Source organism: Cynocephalus volans, chromosome 8, assembly GCF_027409185.1.
Source record: "Cynocephalus volans isolate mCynVol1 chromosome 8, mCynVol1.pri, whole genome shotgun sequence".
NCBI lineage: Eukaryota > Metazoa > Chordata > Mammalia > Dermoptera > Cynocephalidae > Cynocephalus > Cynocephalus volans.
Genome location: NC_084467.1, coordinates 7,400,235 through 7,427,349, shown reverse-complemented (window position 1 = coordinate 7,427,349; position 27,115 = coordinate 7,400,235). Strand labels below are relative to the sequence as shown.

Sequence of the window (27,115 nt, the reverse complement as noted above, 5' to 3'; positions counted from 1 at the left end):
TCTGAGCCTCAGGTCCAGGTAGAGAATGCTGGGCTATCTTAGGCCCCCAGAGAGTATCCCAAGGACCCCCAAGGTCAGAGAACTCAGAGGTGAGTCCTGGCACCCAGAGGGCCAGCTTCTGCATAGAGCAAGTGGCCCAGCCCTCCAATCTGCCCTTGGGGTCTGGTTTAGATCACAGCTGCAGGGAGCCAACCACCCCCGGCTGTCCGTCCTCCCCAGAGGGCACTGCGCCAGAATGACAGAGGCTCACACTGGCTGCAACTTCCTCCATACTGTATGTGGTTCAAACAGCCCACATCAGCTCTGGAGTACAGGCCTGTTACTTCCAAGTTCAGCTGAAGCCGACAGAAACACAGGCCCCATAGTCACCGGACAACCCTACCCCAGAACTTGGGCTGGGGACACTTAGGAGGCCGGTGCGGCATCTCTGAGCCCTCTCTCGCCTCCTCTGGCCAAGGTGCTGGGCCTGGAAGTCGGCCCTACTGGCGTAGGAAGGGCTGGTCTCCACTGGGACAGTTGGCATCTGGCCCTGCACCTGTAGGTACAGGTGGTGAGCATGGCTGCAGAGAGGATCACAGGGCATTCCAAGCAGGCTTGGGGAAGACAAGGTCTGTCACATGCTGGCCCTTGTCTGCAGCCAGGGATCAGGAAGGTCAGGGGCTGCTGGCTGGGACAGGCTTTTCTGCAGAGCTGAGCAAGCACTTTCTGCCTGAACCTGGCTCAAGCTGTTCTGCCTGGGACACCTTTCCATGTTCAGCAAACTCCTGAGCTCCCTTCCAGCCTGGCCCAGCCCAGGCAGCAAGCCTCCTCCTGCCCAAATCCCTTAGCCCCTCTGGGGACACTGTCCCGCATACTGCATCTGCCATGCCACTCCAAGATCTGTATAGAAGCAGCAGGTTAATGAAACCACTCCCACCCCTGCTGGGAGTCTTCCCCACCCTGCGGGGGGCCTTCCTCACACCGGCTGGAGGTGCCCAAGCAAACGAGAAAAAAGACAAGACGGCAAAGTATAGGTCAAAGGTTGTATCTTTTTTGGTTTCCTTTTTTGCTTTTGTAAAGAAAAATAAGGTTGTGTTTTCTGTTTGAAACCAAACATAAGTAAAACCCCCTCCTGCCTGGCGTCTTCCCTGCCACTGCGGGGTGCTGGGAGCACTGGCAGGTGCAGGAGGCCAGGCTGGGAGGAGAGGGGCTGGGCGCCCCCTGCCTGGGAGCTGCCTCAGAGCCAGAGGAAGGTAATTTGGGAATGGAGTTTGGTTTTGGTAAGCAAAAAATAAAATTAAAAAGTGTCACATACACCCCTTCTACAAATGGGGACCAAGGGGCACCGCCTCCGAGTTGGAACCATCTCTGGCAGTTGGACTCTGCCCAGGCCCCCCAGCTGGCCACGTCTGGGGTGGTGGGCAGGGCAGGATACAGCATCAGTAGCTTTCAGGACAGGAGTGGGGGAAGAGGAGGGTGAAGTCAGAGCAATCTCCTTCCCCACATGTTAAAAAAAATATTAAAAAAGCACCTAAAGCTTAAAAAAACTAAACCTCCCCAGCAGGGAGAATTGGTGGCATCCTGCTTATCAGCAAAATGCCTTACCTGGCAAAAATGTGTAGAAAAATAAAATCAAACTTTATCCCTGAATGATAGTGAAGACCCCTCTTCCTGCTCCCCACCCCCTGCCAAGTCTCAGAATTCACCGAGGCGCCAGTTCCTCCCCAAGTGGCATGAGCACATGCTCCGACACAGGCAGACACACGCACGTTCCCCCCGGCCCATGTCCAGGCCCAGGGCAGGTGCTCACAGCGGGGATCGGGGGCCTGACAGCCACAGGCACACACAAGCCCTCATGCCTCAGCATCGCAAGGAGCCCCGTGCCAGACTGAAAGCAGGGGGCAACCTGCAGTATCGGTCAGAAGGGCAGTGGTAGGGACCACAGGGAGTGGGGCAGGAAAATGAAAGGGCAGGACAGTGGGGTCTCAGGGACTAGAGGAACCAGGTGCCCAGCACGGGTGGGGAGGGGTCCAGTCTCATCTGAGATGTGAAGGCTGAGCTGAGGGGCTGTGCCAGCATGTGAGGAGGGACCAGAAAGTACAGGCCTTTGTGTTCTGGGCTCTGTGTTCTCAGGGTGATGGGGCCACGTCCTGGGAAGGTCACCAGAGATCATGAAACAGAGGCGCATGTGGCAGGAGAGGGGAGGGCAGGTGTATACTGGTCCTGAAGAACCAGCTAGGCCCTTGGCTAATGAGACACAGGAGCTCTGAGAACCCCAGGCCCAATCTGCCCACCCAGCCGGGGCCAACAGGAAGGGGTGAGATGGGGCAGGGGTTGCCCGTCCTCTATGGGACTGCCCAAGGGAGGTTTTCTCTGTCGGGCAGGGGTGACAATGCAGTGACCCAGGGATCACGCCTCCCTCTTCCCCCAGGGCCTTCAGCTTAGTGGGGCTCTGAGGTGGCTATCCAGGTGGGACAGGGGACTACAGTACGAAGATGTGACCACAGCCCATGGGCCCGGGGTCAGGAGGCAGTAGGGCCGGTTCCTGCTGCAGGTGCAGTGGTACTGGAGTTCCTGCCAAGCAGGGCTGGATGACAGGGAGGGGACCTCAGGGCTCTGCAGCCCTGAGGGATCCCTGGCATCGGGATCAGAGTGTCAGCACCAAACACAACCGATTCAGCCAAGGAGATGGGCGGGCAGAGCACAATCTGAGACTCATGCTCAGCCCTGCAGTCTGGTGGGTGAGGAGGAGCTGGCGTCCTGCAGACAGAAGCTCACAGTTTGGTGAGGTCAAGGGCCCTGGAGACAGGGCAGAGGCGGCAGCCCCTCCGGGGAGGGGCCTGAGGCCGGCAGTGGTGGCAGTAGCATGCACCGGGCGCTGCCCTCCCAGCTTCCCTGACGGTGGGTCAGCGCAGGCTCTGGTACAGGTAGGCCGAGGTGAAGAGGGCGTTGGCAGCCAAGCTCACAGCCAGGAGGCCTCGCACCAGGGAAGGGCCGAAACAACCTGCGAGAGCAGAGACCCATCGGAAGACGCCCATGTGGGTGGGTGGCCCTGTGGCTGAACAGCGCCCCCTAGAAGGCCTTCCCCCTTAGGTCACCTCCCATGGCTGCAAGGCTTAGTGGGTCAGCCATCGGTCGCCTGAGGGCCTGCAGTGCCTTGAAGGTTCTTTCTCTGCCAGGGTCCCAGACCCTCCAGGTCTTCATCAGTGCCCTGCACCCACCAGGAGGTGATGGCAGCTTCAGATCTGCACCTCCTGCCCTCCCCCGCACATCAGGGTGCAGACCTGTCCAGGCGGCGGCCTCTCCCGAGCACCCTTGGGTGGTGGTATCCACCATGCAGGTGGACGACTGGGAAGAGTCGTCCTCTTTCTTGATGGAGCGACTGCTGCAGGCGCTGCCTCTCTCTGGCTTCAGTCTCATGTCTGTGGAGAGGGGGGTGTGTCTCAGTGGGGGCTCACGGCTCAGTGCAGGGACAGACGGGGGTAGCTCTGCTTCCAACTGTAGGACACAGTCCTTGGCAGTGGCAGCCAGCCTGCCCCAACCGGCTCACCCACCCTGGGCAGTAGAAGGCCAGGTTCTCGTCAGGATCCCAGATGAATAGCTGCCATAGGGGCAGTTGGTTTCAGATCAGGAGCCACAAATTCAAATGCCACCAGGCACTAGCAGATGCCACCCACAAGGGAGGCCTCTGGAGGGGGAGGTCACCAGGGCAGGGGCAGCAGAGCCCGGGACACAAGACCATGACTGCCCTGCCACCTCTGTCTAGCTGGCATTCAGACCCAGTGTGGCCAGATCTGCTGACAGCGTAAGCGACACAGGAAATCCACATACTCATGTGAAAGTTCTAGATTTTACAGGTTGGAGCCTAATTTAAAAAATGTTTAAATGCTTTGCAGCACAACACCATTTGAACCAAACAAAAATATCTGCGACCAGATGCAGCCAGGCAGCACATGATGTGTGTTTGATTGGTCCCAAGGGACCGAGGACCCTAAAGGTCAACTGCAAAAGACAATAAAATCAGCCAGCAGAGGGCAATGTGTGAGAGGCTCAAGGTCACCAGACTGGGGGTGTCCAGAGCTTGAGACTGACCACACACATGTGGGTAAGAGCCAGGACAGGCCCCTGCTGACCTTAGGCCTCCACCAGGTTGTCCCATCCCCAAGGAGGACGGTCAGAAGGCCATACCCACAGTGTGCTTCGCGTCCTGCATGGGCTGCCTCTGGGGCACGCGGGGCGGCTCCATGGGGAAGAGGCTGCCATTTGGCGGCGGCAAGTGTTCGTCCGAGCTGCTGGGGGTGTTCGGGGCCTCCCCGGCGAGTGACGGGAACAGCAGCAGCTTCTGCCCCTTCAGGTTGAGCCGGGCAGGGCTGATCAGGGGCCTGCGGTGGCGCAGAGAGCCCAAGCTGGAAGCCACCGAACCGGCCATGGAGGGCGCCGGGGAGGAGGGGCAGCTCCCCGACAGCAGAGTGAAGTAACCTGGCGGGACAGAAGGGGAGAGGAACAACGGCGAGTGCTGGCTGGCACGGCAGCGCCTACTACGTGCTGTCTTGTTCTCACCCAGGAGGGAAGGAAACGCTGTGCAGAGATGGGGGGACAGAGGGAAGCCCTGCTGGAAACCTGAGGGGGCAGGGGCACAGAGCCTCAGCCACGTCCCTCACCCTCCGATTTCTACCCATGGCCCTGGTGCCTCCGTCAGCGGACAGCAAGGCAGGCAGGAACGAGCCCTGGAGACTCAGGCTGGACCCCTGCTGTGCCGCCTCCACTGTGATGGCCGACAGGGACGACAGCACAGTATGATCTGATCCTAGTAACTATCATCCCCATTCCACCAAGAGGAAACTGAGGCACAGGCATGTTAGCCACTTGCCCAGGGCTGGGATGTGAACGCATATCTACTGGACCCCAATGCTCATGCTTACCCACTCTGCTTTGGAAACCCTGGGCCCCTTGGTACCCACCTGCAGTGGCCTTCCCATCCCTCCTCTCAGCTCTCCTCACCTGCAATAGGAACCTCCCCAGGTCGAGACACCTGCGACGGAGGACGGCTCCCACTGAACAGGTACCCAGAGTCTGGAGATGAAGGAGAAACGTGATGCACGTCAGGCCTGCAAACAGCAGCCACCCACCCCCTCCATCCCACGGTCCCCACGGCTGTTCTGCTGAAACCCACCCTTTGTCATTTACCACGTGCTTTCATGAAAACACAGACGCTCAACTGACCCCTCAAGCTACCGTCGGAGGCGTCCTGGGCACGTTCCCACGCTGCGGATACAGAAGCTGAGCTCACGGCAGGTGCTGAGAAGTCGGCCCGGGCCAGGTCTCTGGCTCCTCATTCTGCGCACTTCTCCCCACACAAGGCCCTGCTTTCTCAGCCGTTGAGAATCCCACTTTCTCCACCAACCCCAGTTCCCGTCTGCCTGCGCTGGACCCCAGGGAACCTAAACAAGCTGCCTTTTCCTAAATCGAGTGCACCCCAAGGGCAGGGACCTGTCTCACGCAGCTACATTCTCCCAATGCCCAGCTGAGAGCTGAATGTGGAAAGATCTGGAGATGGCCACATGCCCTGCCGGGGTGGCTGCTGCTCCACCACAGTGCACAGGTCACAGCATACTGCCTGCCCCTCCCCCCCACCAGGCCTGGGGACACAGACCCTGGCCAGCCCACGTGACTGGGTAAGGTAGTCACATGACCCAAGCACACCAATCGGAGTCCTCCCAGAACCTGGTGTATGGCTGCTGGGGGAGGGGTTCCTCCTGCTGAGCAGGAGCTGTGGGATGAGGTCTGGGCGGGGAGGGCGGAGGAAAAAGCTGGGGAGGAGAGAGCGCCCGAGCCCCTGGGCCAGCAGCCCTCCTAGGTACACGAGCCAAAGACCTACATGTATCCTGTGCACCCGCCCTGACATTGGAGACTCTGGGATCCCACCCGTCAACCTGATGTTCTGAGACCAGCCTCAGTCCCACAGAACTCTGCCGCCACCTCGGGACGGGGCTGCTCCTGAGCCCTTGCCTCAACCTCAACAGGGATGTTGCCTGTTGTCCTCGAGGGGTGGGAGGCCCTGCCTCAAGGGCCTGAACTGGCTCTGGTACTGCCACCCTCCCCACGGGCTCGAGATTGAAGTCCCTCAGCTCCGCCACCCTCGTGCAGAGTCCCCGTGGCAGGACTTGGGCTCAGGGCAGGCCTGCTCCTGGCTCCCTCGGTGCAGCCTGCCCTCTTCTACCCCAAGTTCCATTCAAGAGCTGCCAGGCTGGGGACCCCCAAAACAGAGAGGGATACCTCTGCTTAGGGGAAAAGCAAAACCATCCTGATATCAACCTTGGGTGTGAGCAAAGTGGCCTGGTCTTCAACCACTTTGGAGGACGAGGCCTTTGCTCTGATAAGTATCCCCCAGCCCAGAGTAAGCAGCAGCAGCCACTCATGCTGAAGGGTCTGCTCCAGGGGCTTTGCTGACCCGTCTCATTTCATCCCACCACAGTCCTGGAGGCAAAACCGCCACATCTGAGAGAAGAGATTAAGGCACGGCGTGGGGCTGCACCTACCCGAGGTCACGCTGCTGCACCAGGGGGGCAGGGGCCCTGCTTGGCTGCTCCCAGCTAATTTGGCAGTTCTGTTTCTGCATATAATCGTCACAGCAACCCTATGAGGTGTGTATGACCAGTCCCATCACAGACGGGAAAAGGGATATAAGTAGGTAATGCAACACGCCTGTGGTGACGATGTGGAGGAGCAGCATTGTGGGTTTGAGTCTGTATCCCCCATTTCACTGCCATGAGACTGGCAGATGGGGCCAAGGGACCCTCAGCAGCTGGCGGGGTTTTCTCTGGGGGGGTGGCAGCCAGGTGGAGCCTGGGACTCTGATCTTCTAGGGTTTACCTTACGGGAAACTCCAGGGGCAGGAATCGCTCCCCTCTGAGGTCAAATCCCTGCCTTTCACTCTGTGGGATGATTAACTGGGATCATTTTATTTTTTAAAGAACAAAGCAAGAGGTGGCCCTCCCAGCAATCTGCACCCCTCTTCCCCCAAGATGGCCATCAAAAGGCTCTGGTGGGGTCTGCACCTGGGCTGGTCCTGGGAGCTTGAGTCCTTCCCCTGTCCTGGGCCCAAACCAGCCCCACACTGATGCCTAAAACCCCGTCCCAGCTCCAGAGAACTCTCTTTTGGGAAAGGGCCCCAGATGCAGGGCTTCCCAGGTCCCCATGTCCAGGGCATTCCACGGCCCCCTTGCTCCAAGTGCTGCTCACAGAAGAGGCCACAGATGCCCCAATAGCACCCAGGGGCTTGAGCCAGGCCAGATCCTGGCTACGACTCACCTGCTAACGTGTCCCCTGAGCCTTGCATCAGGCTGGCCCCAACAGGGGCTTAGGAACACTCTGCTGAATGATGATTCCTAGCAGGAGCTGCTCTCCCCCAGCGACCTGGCTCATGTCTGGTTACACAGAATTGTCCGGAATCCAGGTCTCCATACACAGGGCAATCCCACCTTCACCCCACCCTAAAGGCCTCAAATTCTGTCCCCTGCTCAGCTCAAACGCCATCTCCTCCAGTGATCCTTCCTGCTGGCAGAGGGATTCTCCTCTACCCTGGAGGATGCTCACTTGTGTACCACAGGGCTAGAGGCACCTGAGCTGAGGAGCTGAGAGCTGGGCTCTTACCCCAGCTCTCAGCAGCAGTGACATCTTGGACCAGTCACTTAAGGAAACAGGCTCAGAGGGGTGTCTGACATGAAGCGGAAGGTCCCCTCCCCTCAGCAGTTGTTGAGGGGCTTAACTGAGACCATGACTGCACATCACTAAACCTGACACCTACAATTTAATAAAGAGAAACTGGCTTGGCCAAGAACCCAACGCATTCCTTGTGGATAGGACCCTGCCTCTAGACCCTGGTGCTCCCAGCACCGGGCCTGGTACCTAGAGAGCCAGCCCCCATGATATGCCCCCAAGAGTGAGACAAGACAGGCAGCTTCCCAAGGGGAGAGGATTGGCACAGAGCACACACAAGGATCTGAGTATGTTTAAAACTAGATTTAATTTACGACTGAATTCTAGAAGATTCTGTTGGGAAAGGTGAGGGATGAGACAGTCTTTCAAGACAGAGACTAGGTCTTGGTCCCCTCAAGGTTCATGAGCAGCAAGCATTCAGTAAATGCAACTGACCTGGACCCTTGGACCCTGTGCCCTTGGACCACGTGGAAAGGCTCGGGGCACATTCTCCTGTCCCTGGGTCTCCATCACAGCAGCAGTAGTAATAATGGTAAGAAAGGCAGTAAAAGACGAAACCCAGCAAGCACCTCCATGTGCTGCGCACCCGTGGGGGCCAGATGCCCTTCTCAGCACCTTAAACACATCATCTCATTCAACTCTCAGAGCTGCCCACGAGGCATGTTCTTCTACTAGACCCATTTAAAAATATTTTTTTAAAAGATGACCAGTAAGGGGATCTCAACCCTTGACTTGGTGTTGTCAGCACCACACTCTCCCAAGTGAGCTAACCGGCCATCCCTATATAGGGATCCAAACTCATGGCATTGGTGCTATCAGCACCATGCTCTCCCAAGTGAGCCACGGGCCAGCCCTAGCCCCATTTTTTTGAGGGGAAACTGAGGCTCAGAGCAGTCAAGCCCCTTGGCCGAGGGCAGCCCCGAGTAGACTCACCAGGATCCGAGTCAGGTCTGCCTGTCTCTGCAGCAGGTGCTCCAACCACTCTCCTGCACTACCCCCACCTTGTGCTCACCAGAGCCCGGGCCCTGCAGGTCTGCCAGTGCCTGCGCGCTGCTTACCTGCTCGGGTCAGAGAGGGTATGGTTCCCAGTGAGAGGGCCCGGCTGAGGCGGCCTGGCAGTGAGGACGGTGACGCCCGCCGGGGAGTCCGGAACAGCTGTTGGTTGGTGAGTGGCAGGAGGCCGGGCGGGGTGGGGAGGAGCAGGGGTGGTGAAGAACCTCCGACACTTGGGCACGGGACGGCCAGGCTGGGGCTGCTGGGGAAGAGGCCAGTGGAGTCTCCCAGGAAGTACCTGCAAGGGCCCGTCGGGCACAGCAGAGAGGAACATGGTGAGCCTGGAAGGTTCTGGAGGCAGCCTCTGCATAACGGGCCCGTCCCCTCTCCCACGGTGCAGGTGGGGGCCTGAGTCGGGGTCCCAGAGGAGGCGTGCGTTAGTTGAAGCAGAAAAGCGGTCCAACCACACTCACGCCATTAGGAGCGGGTGGCTGGGAGGTGCCAGCGTGACCATCCCTCCCTGCATGCCCCCTCCGACCCCCTCAGGCTCACAGCAAACTATTTCCACTACGAGTCTCGGTATTAAAGTGACACTGTCTCCCTCGCCGACCTCACGCCAACCCCTTCGCCTTGAAGCAAAACTGCCCAGCCCCATGCCAGGCACTCAGTGAAGGTGAACAGGCTCAGACTCCTCCTTCCATGCCCGTCCCGTGCCTGGAGCCTCCCAACAGAGCGGCCGAGCTCGGAGACGCCCTGGCTGGTCTCTCAGGCTTGGGCCTCGGGGAGTGAGGACATGGCAGAGCTGGGGAGCCCTCCGCTCCCAGGTAAACGATTCCTGGAAGTCCCACTGCTGCGCTGCCCGCGGGAGGCACCTCTCGTCTGTGGTCTTGGACACTGGAAACTCCTCCAGCCCCTTGTAGAGCAGATGGGGAGGTGACCAGGCTTGGGAATCCCCTGGAAGAGGTTCTCGTGGGACACACACCAAACTCAAACTTAGAAAAGACCTGAAAACGACCGCAAGGCTGCCCGAAAGACAGAAGGTGACAGTGTCTCTTTAACTTGAGAATGGTACAAATCACACAACAGGACCCGAGGGCCCCAAGCCAGAATGTCAACCATGCTTCTGATTAAGGCACTCGATTACAGAAGGGAGAGAGGGATGGAGGCAGTTAATGCATTAGTCTGCCATCTGGGCAGAGCTGTGGGGTCCAGCCTTACCTGGGTCCCAAGGGACAATGAGCCCAGCAGACAATGTGCCGACGAGCAGGCAGGCTGGCTCAGGCCCTGCAGCGAGTGGGGGCTGGCTAAGGTACCCGCACCCATCATGACCGAATGCCCGGGAGAGTGCTAGCCAAGCTATGTGCCACTAATTTCCCAATTATTTTTCACCTCCCCTGTCCCTTTAAAAAGGTTATTATAAAGCACATATGGGGTCAGCTATTGACTTCCTGGAGAATCATGGGAACTTTTTAATGCCTTCTAAAGTAACAGGAGGCCACTTTGGAACCAAAGGTGGGGCTCTGTGTTTGAGAATCTGGAATCAAGGCAGGAGCTCGTCAAGCAAATCTGCACGTGGACCTGGACAACTGGACCCCAGTCTGGGCACACCCCAATCTGCCCACTGACTCATCCTTCCTGCTGACCTGTGTGACATCTACTTCCTCAAGACTCTGGGGAAGGTTCCACTTCTAACCTAAGACTTTGAGTGGCCACTTTAGAATTGTGACACCATAGCAGGACAGTGCCGCTACCTCAGGGAATGGCCCGGAGAGGAAGACACTTGCAGGCACTGCAGGGGCAGCGAAGGTGTGGCTGGAACCTCTGGGCAATTTGCTCTGATCACACACGAACCTCCCAGGCCCCCCGTTGGGGTGTCTGCAGGGGGAGCAGCCTGGCAGCAGTGGGGCCAGGGGGCAGGAACACTTGCCAAGGCCTCCAGCAGATGGCAGTGGACTCTGCAGGGAGCTCCCTGTATACACCCGCTCCTGGCACAGTGCAGGCACAGCCAGGAGTTGGCCATGGATGACCCTGCAGCAGGCTGGCGGGCTGGGGGCCCCAGGACTAGCGAGCACTGTTGTGGACATAGGGAGAGGACAGGGTGAGCTCTGGAATGAGCGCTGGGCCTCCCCAGAGCTTCCCTTCTCACAGCTCCTGCTCACACTGGGGGGCGCCCCAGTGCTTGAAACCTGAGTCTCCTGTCAAGCTGGCATAGGAGCTGTTCCTAATTTTGGTGCCACTGACAATATTGGCACTGTGGGGTTTACATCACTCAATGAGTGGATCTCAGAAGGCGCCCAGAGTGAGTTCTCACAGAAACTTGGTGTGAGTGTCCCCCACCCCCCTTAAAGGAGTCCAACTTCTGTCTGGCTCCAACATTTCCTTTGGTGAGAGATGTCCCCCAACTGCCCAGCACCCTCAAACTACATCTCAGGGTCTAAGAGCCCAGAATCCAAGTCTGTACATCCACCTTGGGACAGTGATCCCGGGCAAGGGCTGGGCACGTCACACTGTAATCATCTGACACCAAGGGGAGAGGCCGGTCTTTTCCAACCCAATCCCAGTCCGAGTCAAGAGTGGAAGGAGGCCTGTACTAGGACTACATTTAAGCAGTTTATTGAGACAGGAAAAAAGCGATGAAGCAAGGCAAGTGAGGAGAGGTGGGCTCCAGAGCTGTCCGGTGTCATCGTCACCAGCTCCCAAACCCAACTCCCCACCCAGATCCCTGTGGACACGCATGCCCCCCAGACAAAGCTCACCCAACCCAACCCCCAGCCCTGGCACAGAAGTCCTTCTGGAGAAATGTGAAAGAAAAAAGAAAAGACGTGGTACCTGACGCCAACGGGCAAGAGCAGGGCCCCGGAGGCATTTATTGAAAACACAGCATCCAAAACACGAGGTTTACGCCAGGAGTGTGGTTACAGTGATCATGGGGCACTAGACAGTTCTCCACAATTCTACTTCACGACAAGACAGAGGAGACTTGGCAACAGTCACAGACAGAGAGGACACAGGCTCCTTCCTGGGCAGGGCAGGGCAGGGCAGGGGGAGGCGGGGCTTGCTGAGGGACTGTGTGGATGTGTCCTGGCAGTTTGCTCCCAGGCAAGCGTCACTTGGGACGACGGACCCAGAGGGTGAAGATGGTCAAGTCTACCTTTCTCAAGTCTCAGGGATGGTCACCTAGTCACTAGGGAGATCCCATCCTGACCGTGGGAAGTCTGACAGTCATCCCCAGCAAGAGGGCGAGAAGTCCCCGGCGGGGGTGACAATTCCCAGTAACAAGCCACAATCTCGTGGTGCCTACACTTCCTCAGCTGTTGCCAGTAACATCAGGTGTTAGCATTTTATCCACCTAATGAAACTTGTAGGGACAGATGGGTAATTTATTTTTATTATTATTATTTTTTTGTCTTTTTCGTGACCGGCACTCGGCCAGTGAGTGCACCGGCCATTCCTATATAGGATCCGAACCCGCGGCGGGAGCGTCGCCACGCTCCCAGCGCTGCACTCTCCTGAGTGCGCCACGGGCTTGGCCCAGATGGGTAATTTAAAAAGTCACATAGAACTCTAAAATGGCCAGGAATCCATACCCTGCTGAGTCCTCTCGTGACACACTTCCCATACCCCACCAGAGCACAGGAGAGACACCTGCTCAGCAGGAGGATCCTGGCCAGCAGAAGAGCTGGTTCCAGCCACTATAAATAATGTAATTTAAATACACACGTATACACAGATGTCCAGCTTCCACCCAGTGCCAAGAAAAGCAGAAACTAGTGTCACATTGTCAAAACTTCCTCGAGAATAGGAGATTCGAGATCCAAGCAAGGGCGTACACAGCCACAGACCACTCCTTGACCTGGTGCCTGCCTGCTCCTTTTCTCAGACGGGCTCTTTCTGGGGCAGGAGGTGGGAGTGAAAGGACAGACAGGCCCTTCAGGCAGATGTGTCACCAGGGATGGCTTTGGCTCTCCATCCCCACTGCTGAGCCAGTGGGAATCACAGCCTCGCCCACAGCTTTTCATGGTTTTTTCAGCTCACCCTCCACGTGGAACAAAAAGCTGAGCCCAGCAAGGCCAGGGCCTTGTCTGAAGCCATGTTAACTCATTGGGCATGGAGGGCCACAGAAGCCCCCAGATGGTCCCCTGACCCACCTGGGCTTACCACATGCAGCTGCTGCCCAATCACTGGGGCTCGGGGGTACGGCAACCACTTAGGACCCCAAAACACAACGAATTCACTGCAGTAGGGCCTAGGCACCACTCTCAAACTCCCTGCGGGGCTCCAGGCAGAGGCTGACCAGGGCACCCTCCCCCTTACCTGCCTCCTCAGGTCCAGGTAACTGGTGGCCCTTTTACCAGGTGTGACCCCCACGAAGGTGTAATCTGTTTTTGCTTCCCCTGGGCTCTGATGCACAGACAGGAGGAGCTGGCAGACTTGGGGCCAGGCCTGGAGAGGGGACTTATGCTCAAGAGTGACAAGCAGCAGGACACATGGGACGTGGAGGGAGTGTGTCAGGTCATCTGAGGGCAACATGCCAGGTAGGGGATGGCCTTGGTCCACATTCTGACTGTGGCCCTTGGAGGTAGTGTTAGGCCAAGAGCTTCCTCTGCACGTGGATGGCACGTCATCTCCCAGCATCACTGTGGGCCTGCGTGCCCCTTATCTGTGCTGACCCTGGGCAATGTGAGCTTTCCCTAGGCATCATCTGGGGGTAAGTGGAGGAAACTGGGGACATCCTAGGCCTGGGGGTGCAGGGCCAGTGAGAGCCTTCCAGTCCTGCCAGGGGCCAGCTAGTGAGGGCAGCCTTAGCCCAGGAAGCCCAAACCCCTGCCCCACAGGGGACAAGTGTAGGGACAGGGCAGGGGTCCTGCCTTTCTGGGGCAGGGATGGGGGGTTCTCAGGAGAGTGGGTAGAGCGTGAGTGCCCTAGTTCTTTCTGTCTGGCCCATAGTAATTAACTGATGAATAAAGGAAAGGCTATTAAGACTCCCCCAACCAGGGTGAACTCCCACCACAGCCTGGCCGTAAGGAGGAAACTTGCTGATTGCAAGGAAAAGCAGGACTTTCTATTGTCCACCTTGGAAGGAGGTCTCACGCCACAGACTCATGGTCAAGGCCAGACTGGGCCCAAGAATTGCACTCTCTGTTCCCAGGGAAGGAGCCTGAGGGGTCCTGGGTCTCAGGAAGGCCTTGGAGCAGGGAACTGAGTAGTGGAGCCTGAGTGGCAGCGCTGCCCCCTACAGGGCTGGCCCAGCAACAAGCAGGACCAAGGGGAGAGGCCAGAGGAGGGTTCTATCCAGGGATGGCACGGGGGGCTCTGCTCTGGACCCCGCTCACTCTGCTGAGCAGCACCTGCCATGCCAAGCAACCTGAGGGACAGGCCATGTGCGTAGGGCCCAGCCCGCAGCCACTGTCACCGTCCAGGACAGGGGCTTGAGGGGAGGTGAGAGGAGACAGACAGCAGCCCACACCCCTCATCCAAGTGTCAGGGCCAGATAAGGCTGTGGCGGGGCAGATGCCTAGAGCTGCCAGTAGGAAGGCCAGTGTCACAGGTGGGCTGTGGGTGCTGCCCGTGCGCCGATCACCAGGTGAGAGGGTTTCTGGCCAGAGAAGTGGTGGCAGTGGCAAGCAGCTACAGGGCATCAGGGAGAGCCTTAGGTCGGAACGACATGGAGATGCCGAAAGGAAAAGGGGGGCAGGCTGACCGCTCGGGGAAGTGCTGGGGCTGGGCCAGGCCAGGGTGGGCAGGAGGGAGTCAGGTAAGAAGAGGCTGGCAGCAAAGCCCGGGGCCTGTCCGTCCGTCTTTCCTCCCCCCACAGTCACTGCTGCTTCTCTGACCTTCGAGGCCGGAACCTCCGTGGACCCGTTGCCTTCCTTGTGGCCACGGCTGCCGTGAAGCCCACCAGGCAGCACAGGGATGTGGTGCTGAACTTGAGTGTGTCCAGCCAGTTGGGTGAGGTGGCCTGCAGGTACTGCTCGGCCAGATGCAGCCCGAGCAGCAGGGCCCACAGGCAGCTGGAGAAGGCGTCGATCCTCCGGAGCCTGCAGCGGAGAGCAGGGTGGTGAGCAGGGGGCAGGCAGGAGATCCCAGTCCAGCTGAGATGGCAGACAACAGGGCCAGGAGGAAAGCCCGGCCGGGACACCTCCCTCACACCCACTGCCTGGCTCTGTGAGCTCCCACGCTCTGGCCTGTGAATGGGGCTGAGGGGACTCCTCAGAGTCCGTGAGGAGTGAGATGACATGGGCGTGGCACTTGTACAGGGCCTGCTCCTGCAAGGGCCCATGAGCACCCCACATGATCCCTGCAGCCTAAGGCAGGTGGCTGTAGTCACCCCGACTTACAGACGAGTCTGAGGTAGAGAGGTGGCCCAGCCACAGTGTGTAAGCGGGGGGCTGGCTCTGAGCACCACTGAGCCCTCTAAGGCAGGTCATTTGCTGTCCCGTCTCACCCCCACTCCCAGCCCCTGGAGAACAAGCACCAAGTCTTGTTACTTTCTTCTTTTTTTCTCGTTCTAGGCACACCGTGGAGTTCAGCCCAGAGCTGTGTGACCAACAGGACCTCCTGGCTCCCATGGCCAGGCAGCAGCCCGTCATGAAGAACCCCCACCCCTCCCCACAGCCCCATGCTCACCTGATGCGGCCGGCCAGCAGCATGGCCAGCAGGCAGGTGAGCAGGCCCAGCACCGCAACGCCCATCTGGTGGCTCTGCCCGAAGGCCCAGGCCTCTCGCAGCTTCTCTGCCATGTGCTCAGGTAGCAGGTCCAACAGCTGCTGCCAGCCCTCAGCCCCAGGGGCAGTGCCATTCTCAGGTGCGGCCGAGCCATTGCCACCAGGTGGCAGGGCCAGGGGCAGGGTGGCCCCTGGGGCGAAGGGGTTACTGGTGCCATACAGCATGGTGGTCAGCAGGAAGGCACAGGCCAGGAAGGCCAGGGAGCGCAGCAGGATGACCTGGACAGGGGCCTTTATTGCAGAGGAGCAGAAGCTCTGGAGGGAGAAAGAGACAGGTCAGTGAGATGGCTGCAGACCACTGTGGCCATTCCTGGAGCCCGCTGTCAGGGTGGCTGGCCAGGGCCCCAAGGCACTAGCTGAAGAATCCACCGGTTCCTGATGCTCAGAGGTGCCCTTGGCTGTGCCCAGAGGCTTACCACCTGCCTTGCTTCTGGGCCTTCGCCCACTGCAATAGCTCTCTTGGGGAGCACTGCTCTACCATGCTCTCCTCTAAAAGAAATCTTTTTGATATTATGGTGACCTTAGTCCCATACATGAATTTTCAATCATTTTGTCAAGTTCTCACCCAAAACTCCTATTGTGATTTTTAACTGGAATTCAAATACACGTACAGATGACTGACAAAAGTTAAATTTAAAAATACAGCAATAAATTTTTCAGACCATGAACAACGTGGTCAGAATGAGATCCAAAGGCCCAAGGACATGGTCTGCCTGGTGTCCTGCTGTGGAAACATGAGGGCTGGGGCCTGGCTGCAGAGTGGACACGACATACCAGCTGGACCCAGGGTACATCTAGGGACATGGGGGGGGTAGGAGTTTCTTTGTGAGGTTTTTACTTCTGAATCTACTTGCTACTATATATGATTTTTAAACAACCAGAATATAGTCGTCTCTCAGTACCTGTGGAGATTTGGTTCCAGGACCCCCTGTGGATACCAAAATCTGCGGCTGCTCAGCCAGTGATATAAAATGGTGCATTATTTGCATATAACCCTCATGCATCTTCCTGTATACTTTAAATCATTTCTAGATTAATTATAATGCCTAATGCAATGTGAATGTAATGTAAACAGTTGTTATACTGCATTGTTTAGGGAATAATGACTGGGGAAAAAGTCTGTAATTGTTCAGTATAGAAAGAATTGTCCATTTTTTCCCCCAAATATCTTCAGTCTGCAGTCGATTGAATCCACAGACATGGAACCTACAGATACAGATGGCCGACTACGTTCTACTGACTGAGTACCATGATAAAAATTAGTTTCAGTCAGACTGCCTGGGTTCAGATAGTGGCACCACTGCACACCAGGTGAACAACACTATGCAAGTTTCTTAACCTCCCTGAGTTTGGTTTCCAGTTGTAAATGGGAGTCTGCTATGGGTTAAATGTGTCCCCTGAAAGTTCATGTGTTGGAAACTTGATCCCCATTGTAACAGTGTTATGAGGGTGGGAAATCCGACTACGAAACTTGAAAGATGGGGCCTTTGAGGGGTGACTGGATCGTGAGGACTGTGCTCTCCTGAATGGATTAACCCACACATGGAGTAATGAGTTATCATGGGTGTGGGCAGGTGGTTTTATTCAGAGCACATGAGAGTGCTCTTGCCATTGTCACCATGTGACACCCTGGTGGCCTCGGGACTCTGTAGAGTTCCCTCCAAGACAGACCTTATCAGACACGCCCCCTGGACTGTGGACTTCCAGCTTCCCAAACTGTAAGAAATAAATTTCATTTCTTTATAGATGACCCAGTTTTGGGTATTTTGTTTAAGCAACAGAAATGCACTGATACAGGGTCCCAACGCCTAAGAGTGTTCCTCCAAGGCCGTTCTGAGGACGAGGCAGCAGAGTCCGGAGGAGCTCAGGTGCAGCAGGGCAACCTGAAGCCAAGCTCAGGCGTGTAAACAGCAGGCACATCCTTATGCTGGCCACTCTCCTTGAGAACACACACTTGGCCGATGACATAAAGGGCCCAGGGTCAGGGTGGGAAGGTGGCCCCGTGGGAAGGGATAAGGCTGTCAGCTCAGAAAAGCTGCCCTCTGGTCACAGTGCCCAGGTCCCGACAGCCCAAACGCCCCATGACTGCCTGCACAGACCTGCGTGTGGGCCTGGTCGGCCTCGCGGCGCTTGAACTGGTGGCTCAGCAGCAGTGCACGCAGCTGGCGGTTCTGGTGCTTGATGTAGTACTCGACGGCTGCCTGGCACGGCCGGCACAGCTTGTACATCTGCTCCAGGTGGTGTCGATACACCTCAATCTCCTCATCGTACCTGCCCTGCGGGGGCGGGGGGCAGAGGCTTGGTGTCTGCATGGTGGCTGAGCTGCCCGTCTGTCTTATGGGTGGGACCTGGGTTCAGGTCCTGGGGGGGTGATGCAGGAAAGTCGTCCCCACTCTGAACCTGCTTCCCTCCCCCAGCCCAAAAGGACAAACAGTGACGTGGGCTACCGGGAGTGAGGGCCGCACCATGCAGTGGCCCACAGGGGATGGAGATTACTCTAACAAAGTCCCTTTGCTCCACGATGCACCTGGAGGCCTGGAGCTCAGGAAGTTTTCCTGGCTTCAGGCCCTGCTCTGTGGACTCACAGCTCCAGGAAGGCAGGTGAGCCGCAGAAGGTGGCTCTGAGCTGACCCTGCCTGGACTCAGACAGACGGGTAACCTAGAGGCAGGGCCAGCCCTTCCCCTTGAGCACAAGGATCTGAAAAACTCTAGGAGCCCTGCCTGGCCTGGACCTTAGAGGAGCTGAAGGGTTCTTTGGGCTTCCAGGAGACAAGTCCCATCTCTACCACCTCTCAGAGATGCAGCCACACACCTCCCCCTCTGTTTCCAGCCTGCGGCAGCTGGGAAGATCATCAATGCCATCTCTCGCTGGGACCCAGCACCGGAAAAGCTGCCCAGCTGTAAGCTGCAGCTTCCCCCACCTTGCTGCAGGCCCCAAGCTCATGTCTGCTCTCCGCCCTCCCTCCCGGGCTTGACCTCGGAAGAGCCAGTGTCCCTGGGCCCCAGCTGTGATCTGCCTCTGGAGGTCACAGGACCCCCTGAGTGGGGGGAGGTCTAGGAGTAGGTAGAGAGACAGGAGCAGCCAGGTAACAAGGCTCCTGGATTCCATGGTGGGCCCAGGGGTGGCAAAGCTCCCAGCTTAGCCCAACCCCTAACATCAGGCCTTTCAGCAACATCTAGCTTCCACCCTCTCCCAGAAGCCAGGAGCATGCCCTGCCAGCTCTCAGAACAAACTGCAAGACTGACTCAGAGAGATGAGGACAGGATGGGCCCAACAGGGCTTCAGCTGGAGCCCAGGGATCCTCCCTCCCTCTGTCCAGGGATAAACCTCTCTGGACTGACAGGCGCTAGGGTTTCCATGGTGTTCTCAGGCTTGGAACTACAAGTGACTACAAGACACAAGGAGAAGCCCAGCTACAATGGGGCTGGAAGAAATCACACACCTAGGAATGTGGGGCCACACAGGGTCAGGGTGAGGAGGGGACCCCCTGGGCACTCAGGACAGAAAAGCTGCTGTCTGGCAGAGCAGGGGCTGAGGCCCCAAGACGGCATCCAGCCAGCGTGCTGCACATGTGCCTGCCCCCTCAGCTGCTCTGAGAACCCCCAGAAAGGGCCCCGGCCTCACCTCTTCGCGTGGAGCAAAGGCGGCCAGCTGCTTGATTTTGGTGGTCTGGTGGTGGTTGCACCTCTTACACAGCAGGACCTGGCTGCTCACCCACTGCTGCGGCTGCACGGGCTCGCGGAGGCTGGGCGCACTGCTCACCACGTGGTTCAGGTGCTCCATGTACTGGGCAGGGATTGGCTTGTTGTAGTCACCATTCTGGGGGAAAAGGGGGAACTTGTGATCAGAGGGGGAGCCCCTTCCCAACAGGCAGGCGAGCTTCCCCAGCTGGCTCAGCCTGGACAGTAGTAGCATGGAGGCCCCATGTGGGGACGCCACAGGGAAGTGGTGGCAGATCTCCAACAGCAGCAGCTCTCCCGCCAAAGACACTCTGCACCAAACCCTGAAGGCCCAGACGCTGGAGTGAAGCCACCCGACCCGAGCGCCTGCCGCCCGCCTCCCGTTGGCCTTGTCCTCGGAACCCCACAGCTCTGGGAACTGTTTGCAAACCGTGGTTGGCAAAGCATGGCCCACGGACTGGCTGCCTGTTTTTGTAAATCAAGTCCTATGGGAACATGGCCATGCTCATTCATCCACATACTACCTACCGCGCTTGGCAGAGCCGAGCAGCAGTGACCGAGACCATGCGGCCTGCAGAGCCTAAAATACTCACTATTTGGCCCTTTGTAGGGAAAGTTTGCTGACCCCTGACCTAGTGCAGAAAATGGTTGCAGAGCCAGAAAGACCTGGGTTCAAACCACAAGTCTGCCACTTCTAGTGGTGTGACTTCAGACAAGTCATCACAGCTGCCTCAGTCCAGTTCCTCCTCCAACAAGGGCACAGCACCAGGGCAGCCACCCATGAGAACTGAGATGGTTCAGAGCCTGTAGGGCAGCGGGCAGCCCCACAGCGCCCATCTCAGAAGCGCCAGTCCTGCGCCGCACCTCCTGGAAGCCGTTGTACTGCTCGCAGTGGGGGCAGTCCCAGCAGTTGCGGTTCCCATAGGGCACCAGTGTGTCTTGGTTGCAGAACCAGCAGTTGACCATTGTGTGCGTTGGCTTCATCCTGTGGACCAAGAAAAGAGTGGAGTCAGCCTGAAGACTGCACCAGACGCGCTCTGCCCCCAGGCCACCAGGGAAAAGGAGTTGGAAGTGGGATGGGGCACCGAGCTGGAGGCACAGGTCAGCTGAGGGAGGAAAGGACAGCTCCCAGGGCAATGAACTTGGACTGGACGCTGCTGCATCTGCCCAGAGGACCAAACAAGGAGACCATGGCTGACTCAGGCTTCTTGGCCTTCTCAGCCTTCGAGGCAAAGCACCTCCCAGGAAGTAGCTGCACTCACCAGATCCCTAAGCTCCAGCACATCCACCTAGGGACCCAGGACCACCAGCCCCTCCTGTCCTGGGGTTCAGACATGGGGGCAACAAGGGCCAGGGTCAACCCAGCCACAGGGCTGGCAGGGACCAGGCTCCAGGACTGCCCCTCCCTGCCATGGTCCCCATTCCCAGGCTGCAGAGATGGTGCTCCCTGAGGAGTTTCCAAATTGAAGGGAGCCTCCTGTGCTTCACAGAAAGGCAACCCCAGGAGTGTGAGAGGAAGAAGGCTGAGGGGTGGGGACTAGGGACAGCTGCTCAGCCCTGGGCCAGCCCTTCCTGGTAGAGGGGACAAGGGTGGGCAGGCCTGCAGTGGCCCTCACTGGCCATACATGTAGTGACAGGTGGGGCCCATGGGATAATCCCGGCCCAGACACTGGGGGATCTGTGCTGGGCCCCTCTCCACCTGCCTCACTGGCTGCAGGTCTTTTCAGGGGTGGGGGTGGGGAGAGAGACACAGCAACTGCCCAACAAACCCCTCCAGTGCCAGAGACCTAGAAAACAATGTGGGTGATGGGCAGCAGGTGCTTCAGCCCTGTGGTCTTGGCCTTGCTGCTCCTGCCTCCCCTGGTCCTTCCCCTGCTCTGGGGACACGGCCTGAGCCCCTGCAGAGGGGGCAGCCACCCCACACACAGACACGGTCCCTGGCCTTTTCACCCTGAGGTCCTGCTCAGAGAGAGGAGGATGAAGCCGGCTTCTGGGAGCCAAAGTCCCCAGCTCTGCCTGCATCTGGACGTGTCCCAGCCTCGGGGCCCAGTTGTGTGAAGTGGTGGCAACCACAACACCCGCGGCTTCCACACGTTACAGGGACGCAGTGATGTAAGACACACAAAGGTGCTGTACAACGAAAAGGGCTAGCTCTGTCACTGCTCCGTGCCTGGCCTGGCAGGGGCCTGGGAGGGAGGGTGGCCCCTGCAAAGTGGGGCTCTAGCTCCTGACATGGCTGCTGCTGCTCAGCCTTTCCCCCCCCTTCCACTGACCTTAGGCAAGTTAAGGGAGTTCTCTTCTCATGTGTCAACTGAGAACAAGAGCCTCTTGCAGGGGACTCTTCAAGGCAAGTGCTTAACAGTGCCCAGACTAGAGTAACCGCCAAAGGGCGGGGGTAGGGGAGGCCAGGACAGAGAAGAGGAGACGGAACCAGGCCTTGCAGGGGAGGGTTCTGGGGTCCATGGAGGGCAGCCTGGAGGTCCCCCAACAGACTCAGCCCCAAACCTCCTCACCCCACATGCCCTGCCGCAGCTCAGGCCAAAGACCTCACCATGGACCACCAGGGACTGCCACGTCTTGTCCACAGCAGAAAGCCAGCAGGCAAGGCCTGAGGACCAGGGCAAACATGCAGACAGCACACTGGACAGTGCGGCACCATGCTCACGGTGGGCTCCAGGGACAGTGACTCTGCCTCCTGGAACCTCCATTCATTCCCTAGCCTGTCAAATGGGGACACTGAGACCCTGCCCCAAGAGAGGCTGCGGTGAGGATCCAAGCAGAGAATGTGGGAAAGTGCTCAGCATTCGGACAGCTTCACTGGGCATCAACCGTGAAAGCCACGGCGGAGGGGCGCGAGTCTGCGCTGCTGCGGTGCCCGTGTTGCCCACATTCGGCATTCCCGGGCACTTAAGCACTTGGCTTTCTCTCTGTTAATTTGTACCTGCTTTATAGGCTTCTTTGTCAGCACCATGCTCAGCCAGTGAGCGAACCGGCCATCCCTATATAGGATCCGAACCCTTGGCCTTGGTGTTATCAGCACCGCACTCTACCGAGTGAGCCACGGGCCGGCCTTATAGGCTTCTTTGTAATTGTGCATGGATGCATGTCCTCATGGGTGACAGCCAGGCCATGTGACCTCTCTCATCTGCCCCCAAGCAACCCCTAACCCCAGAACACCACGCCCGGGACAAGATTCTATACCTGCCTCTGGGTGATGAGCCCTTAAGCCCTTTTAACCCCTTTGAAAGGAAAGGTTGATCCCTGTGCCTGCCCTGACAGGTGAGCAGGGACTGTGGCTTCCACCTAGGAAGCCTGCCACAAAGCTTCTCCTGCTCCAGGAAGTCAGGGTTCCCACCCCGATCTCCAGCTCCATTGCTAGAGAAATGGCTCCACCCATCTAGAATATGTCTAGTCTAGAAGTGGTGGCAGGAGGGGAGGCAGGGGATTCGTCCTTGTCCCTGGGGCCAGGGCTCCAGTTCCTGTCACTCTCAGCACTTCGTAATCCCTGCTGGGGTGGAGGGAGGGGTGGAGATGTTCTCTCGTGGCAACTGCCACCCACCTTGGCCAGGTGGTGTCTCCACACCAAGGCGTCACCACCCACGGCTCCTTTGGGGGTGAGCCCTGAAAGGGCCTGAAGGCCCTGTGAAAGACAGATGGACAAGTGGGTGACAGGGAGCTGGGCTTGAATCTCAGGTCCCCCAAGCACCAGTGCTGTGGCCTCCTAGAACTTCCCACATCAGACACATGAGCTAATGTGAAACATCTTCCCACCTGACAGCCGACCTTGCAGCTTGCATGATGCCCCAGGGCAGCCCAGGCCAATCCCCACCTCTGAGCTGATCTTCCCAGTCAGTCTGGCCTCGGCCCTGCTTTTGCTCAGGGAAATGGCCCAGGCTTCCCTCAACCCACCTTTCTCCTTCACTCCAACAACCTCAGCCCCCAGCTTGGCTCTAGGAAGAAACCACACTTGATGGACAAGGTTTGAGGTGATAAGATGGAACATCTCTATAACACAGGCAAGAGAGGAAGACAGCCCAGAAAGGCCACCCTTCCACCTGGCACTGGTCCAGGTTCTGGGAGGATGGTAGCTCAGCCCCCAGGCCTCTGTCCCTGGCCAGGCTGCCTTGGGGCGCAGGTTGGGGGTACCGTGGGTGGGCTGAGGGGAGGGCCTGGAAACCACTCTCCCAGCTCCTGGTACCTGGATGCTGATGGGGATGCCAGAGGCGGCCTGAGGCAGCCTCAGGCAGGTGATCCCTGGAAGGAGCGAGAGGCTGTGCGTGCTCCACACCTGCCTGTCCACAAGTGAACACACGCCGAGGGAGAGAAAGATAGCATGTGCCTCCGTCAGCCCCGATCTCGAACATCTGGTTACGACAAAGCTCCTGCCCTGATATTTCGTCACTCCCTATAAGGAAGGGGGAGCTATTCCAGGAGAGAGCCCACCACTGAGGTCCTTGGCCCAGGGATCTGTCAGGGGCCAGGCAACTGCTATGTGCCCAAAGCTGTGCCACGTGGGGAGACACTAGATGGGGCTCAGAGTCTGCAGGAGGCCCCGAGAAGTGCACGGACCTCCCCGGACCTTGGGGACTGTGCGCCAGCCCGAGAGGGGCCGGAAAGACTGGCTCTGTAAGAGTGAGGCTTGGTTCTCTCAGGGGTCCAGGAGGCCCCGAGAGGACATCCCAGGACAGCCTCACAGGCATCTCCTCACTTGCTCTTCTGTGCACTGGGTGGGCAACACATGTCTCATCCAGCCAGAAACATACAAGGTGGCGCCTACTGGGTTTCAGCGACAGTGGCACCAAAGTGCAGCTCAGCACTGCTAGGACCCAACCAGCTCAAAACAAAACAATACCACCAACACCAAGACAGAAACCCCCAAAACCCACCCCTCTGGGGACAGACCCCGGCCTGGAGCGGGCAGACCACCCCATCAGTTTGCCGAGTGCCATGCTAGGTACACAGAGATACAAAAATGAGCAAGATGCTCCACTTCTGACCTGGACACAAGGACAAGAATGAAAGCCTAGCAGGGCAGCTGGTGACAGATGCCACGGGAGAGGGGCCAACATTGGGGCATTTGCTGTTGCCCTAAAGAACAGGTGCACTTGCCACCAGGGCAAAGGGCAGAGGGAGGGGACCATACGCTGTGCGTGCGTCCAGGGAGTGGAGTCCACTTATCTACAGCATGCAGCACTGGGAGAGTGATGGAGAGAGTGGAGCCTGGACACAGGGAGGGGGCACGCTTGAGGGGGCTCTGAATGTGAGGACAAGGCTCTACTACATAATCTGGGACCCTGCATCCCCAGAAACACCAACGGATGCTGCAAGAGGCCCCCGAGGCCCCCAAGAGGAACAGTGATGTGTGCCTACAGAGGATGGATCCTGGACATAACGTGAAAAGGGACAAGGTCACATCTAAGCATCAGAGTCATGAGGTGGGGGAGGCTTAGGAAGCTAAGGACCATCACACTGCCTGGAGTGTGGGATGAGCGAGCCCAGGGAAGCCCTGCCGCAGGTGCAGAGGTAGCCACAGTGAGCGCCCAGAGTGTGAGGCCTGGCTTGCAGTGGAAATGTCAGCACAAGGCAGGGCCCCGCCATGTAACAGCCAGGCAGAAGGGCAGGTAGCCCAACCTCTTCAAGCCTCTATTTCCTCATCTGTAAAATGATGAGAACAGAAGTCCCTGCTGTGCTGCAGGGCTGCTGCCTGGTCTCTGGAGGCGGCAGTGTGCAAATGCTTACTGCCCGTCATCAGCACCAAAATGTTAGCTGCTGCCATCATTAACAATGATCAAGGCAAGAAGACTCCACAGGTGGGGAAGCGAGAGAAGGGCCTTTTCCCCGGGCACCTGGGCCAGTTGTAAAGCACAGGGCAGGGCTGACTTGGAGGGGTTCAGGAGGTCACTCCCTCCACACTCTTCCTCGGGCCACTTTCCCGTCCTCTGCCACCTCTGTGCTGAGCCTGCAAACTCCCAACCAGCCAAATCGCCTTCCAAAAACAACTCTATGTGCTCTCCCAAGGGTCATTCAAAACCCATGCTATGGCCAGAGCCAATGTTTCCTCATTGTCACGGTGTTCTCCCTGGGCTGGTCTTGCTTCCGAATCTTGACAGTGGCCAATATACAACCTCCAGATGAAACCTAGGACATCTTAGAGCATCCAGGGAAAGGCTGGTCTTTCTCTACCCAATCAGCAGCAATAGTCCCATCGCCACCTCTGTTGTCCAGGGGTGTAAGGACTTCTGGGCCCTCCTGGCTCCTGTTGTACCAGCTTGCCCAGGACCTCACCAAGGCCCCAGACTCCTGTCTCCAGGAGAGGGAAAGTCGTGGCTGGTAGGCCAGGAAGTGGAGACAGGACCCCCTGAAGAGCTGCAGCACAAGACACCGGAGTGTGGAGCACAGTGAGCAAACCCCAGTCCAAATCCAGCCACGCAAAACCCAGGTTGGAGACAACGCCCTCGCCCAGGCTCTGACTCTTGGGGGCAACATTCCCCATCCTGGGTTAAGTGAGAGGCAGCATTGTCCAGGAGGAAAGCCGGGCTTTGGAGCAGCTCTGCTGTCAACATGCTCCAGGAATCTGAGCAAATCAATCTGCGGGCTCTGGACAACAGATCCCTTGCAGATAAAATGACTGCTTTCACCAGCTGGTCCTGCAGGCCCCTCCAACTTCCAGAAATTGGGCAGGAACTGGGACACACGTTGTCAGGGACCCCTTGAGTCAGGGGCTCCCTCAATCCCAAGCTGCCCTGCCCAGGGAGGTGTCCCCTTCCTCAGCCCCCCCCCTCCCCCGTGTGGCTCATCCTCCACACACAGCTGATGTCCCTGCCCCCTTCCTCCTTTGGGAAGCCTCTGTGACTCAACCACCTCCACTTCTTTTTCCCTGTCTTCCCCCTCGAGGAAAGCAGCAGTACGTGGTAGTGGTTAAGGAAGGACAGACTCGCCAGCCAGACTGCCAGGGTTCAACTCCCAGCTCCGCTGCTCACTGCCAAGTGACTGTGGGCAAGTTCCTTCGCTCCTTTCACCCGCGATCTGAGCTTTGAGCATCCCTTGCCCAGGCTGCGAATCCACCCACCACTCAGTCATTAGGATGTTCTCAGAGCCCCACTTTTCTCCCTGTTCCCTGGGGAGGTGGATCAGGTGGGGAAACAGGCGGCTACCCTGGAGGTCCTGCTGAAACAAGAGGCCATTACACTTTTGTCCCTGACCTCGGAGGCCGATAAGAGAAGCCAGCTCTGAATGTGGGGATCTGCATGATCTTTGAGCCCTGCAGGGCTGAGGGCGGCCCAGCCCCTTTCAAACTTAACCTTTGAAGCATCTCAGGCTTTCCCCACCTGTGGGGAGCAGTCTAGCCCAGTGGTTAGGAGTGCAGGCTCCCTCAGTTTCCATCGTGCCTCCTCTAATTAGACAGCTCATCGTCCCTCGGCTTTTCTACGGGGTGGACGCTGAAATGGGCCGATAGGAGGCGGGTAGAAGCACGGCCGAGAGTCACGTGCAGAGCAGTAAGAGCCAGCTCGTACCCCCACCGTGCAGCGTGCTGCCCAGGGACGGGGACAGCGGCTCAGAGCATCGGCCTCCGGGCCCCGCCCGGTTCTCCACGGGAGGAAGAAGTTCGTAACCCCCGTGCGGGCTGCTCCCGCCGGCACCCCCAATTCCCGGAGTCCCCGCCCCCAGCGAGGAGCCCCAGTCGCCTCCCGACTCGAGATTCCAAACGCGGCCTTTTTTGGGGGGGTTGGGGGCGTGCAGAGCGGTCTCCGCGCGTCCGCGAGCAGGCCGGGTCCCCGCCGCGGCCTCGCGGGAGCGTCGGGGCGCCGAGGGCCGGACCGCGGGCGGGCCGTGGGCCCGGGCGGCGCGGGGGCGGGGCGGGGCGGCGGCGCGAGGGCCGCGTGGGGCCGGGCCGCGCACTCACCTCCGCGCGATCCGGTACAGCAGCACGCCGGCCGCGGCGCACGCCGTGACCCCCAGGCCGCCGGCCAGGCCGGCCGCAGGGTAGCGGGCCAGCAGCGCGCTCACTCCCTCCATGG

General features: G+C 58.4%; 1 protein-coding gene across 1 annotated transcript; it reads right to left on the bottom strand.

The window, feature by feature from the left end:
• Positions 1-2,817: 2,817 nt before the first annotated feature.
• On the bottom strand, positions 2,818-27,115 carry TMEM201 (transmembrane protein 201). The gene is made up of 11 exons (XM_063105153.1): positions 27,001-27,115; positions 19,962-20,082; positions 19,042-19,236; positions 17,516-17,692; positions 15,319-15,671; positions 14,526-14,729; positions 8,757-8,989; positions 4,981-5,052; positions 4,168-4,458; positions 3,264-3,401; positions 2,818-2,983 (listed from the first exon to the last, which is right to left on the bottom strand). The coding sequence occupies exons 1-11, from the start codon at positions 27,111-27,113 to the stop codon at positions 2,886-2,888; spliced, it is 1,995 nt and encodes a 664-aa protein (XP_062961223.1). The 5' UTR covers positions 27,114-27,115; the 3' UTR covers positions 2,818-2,885.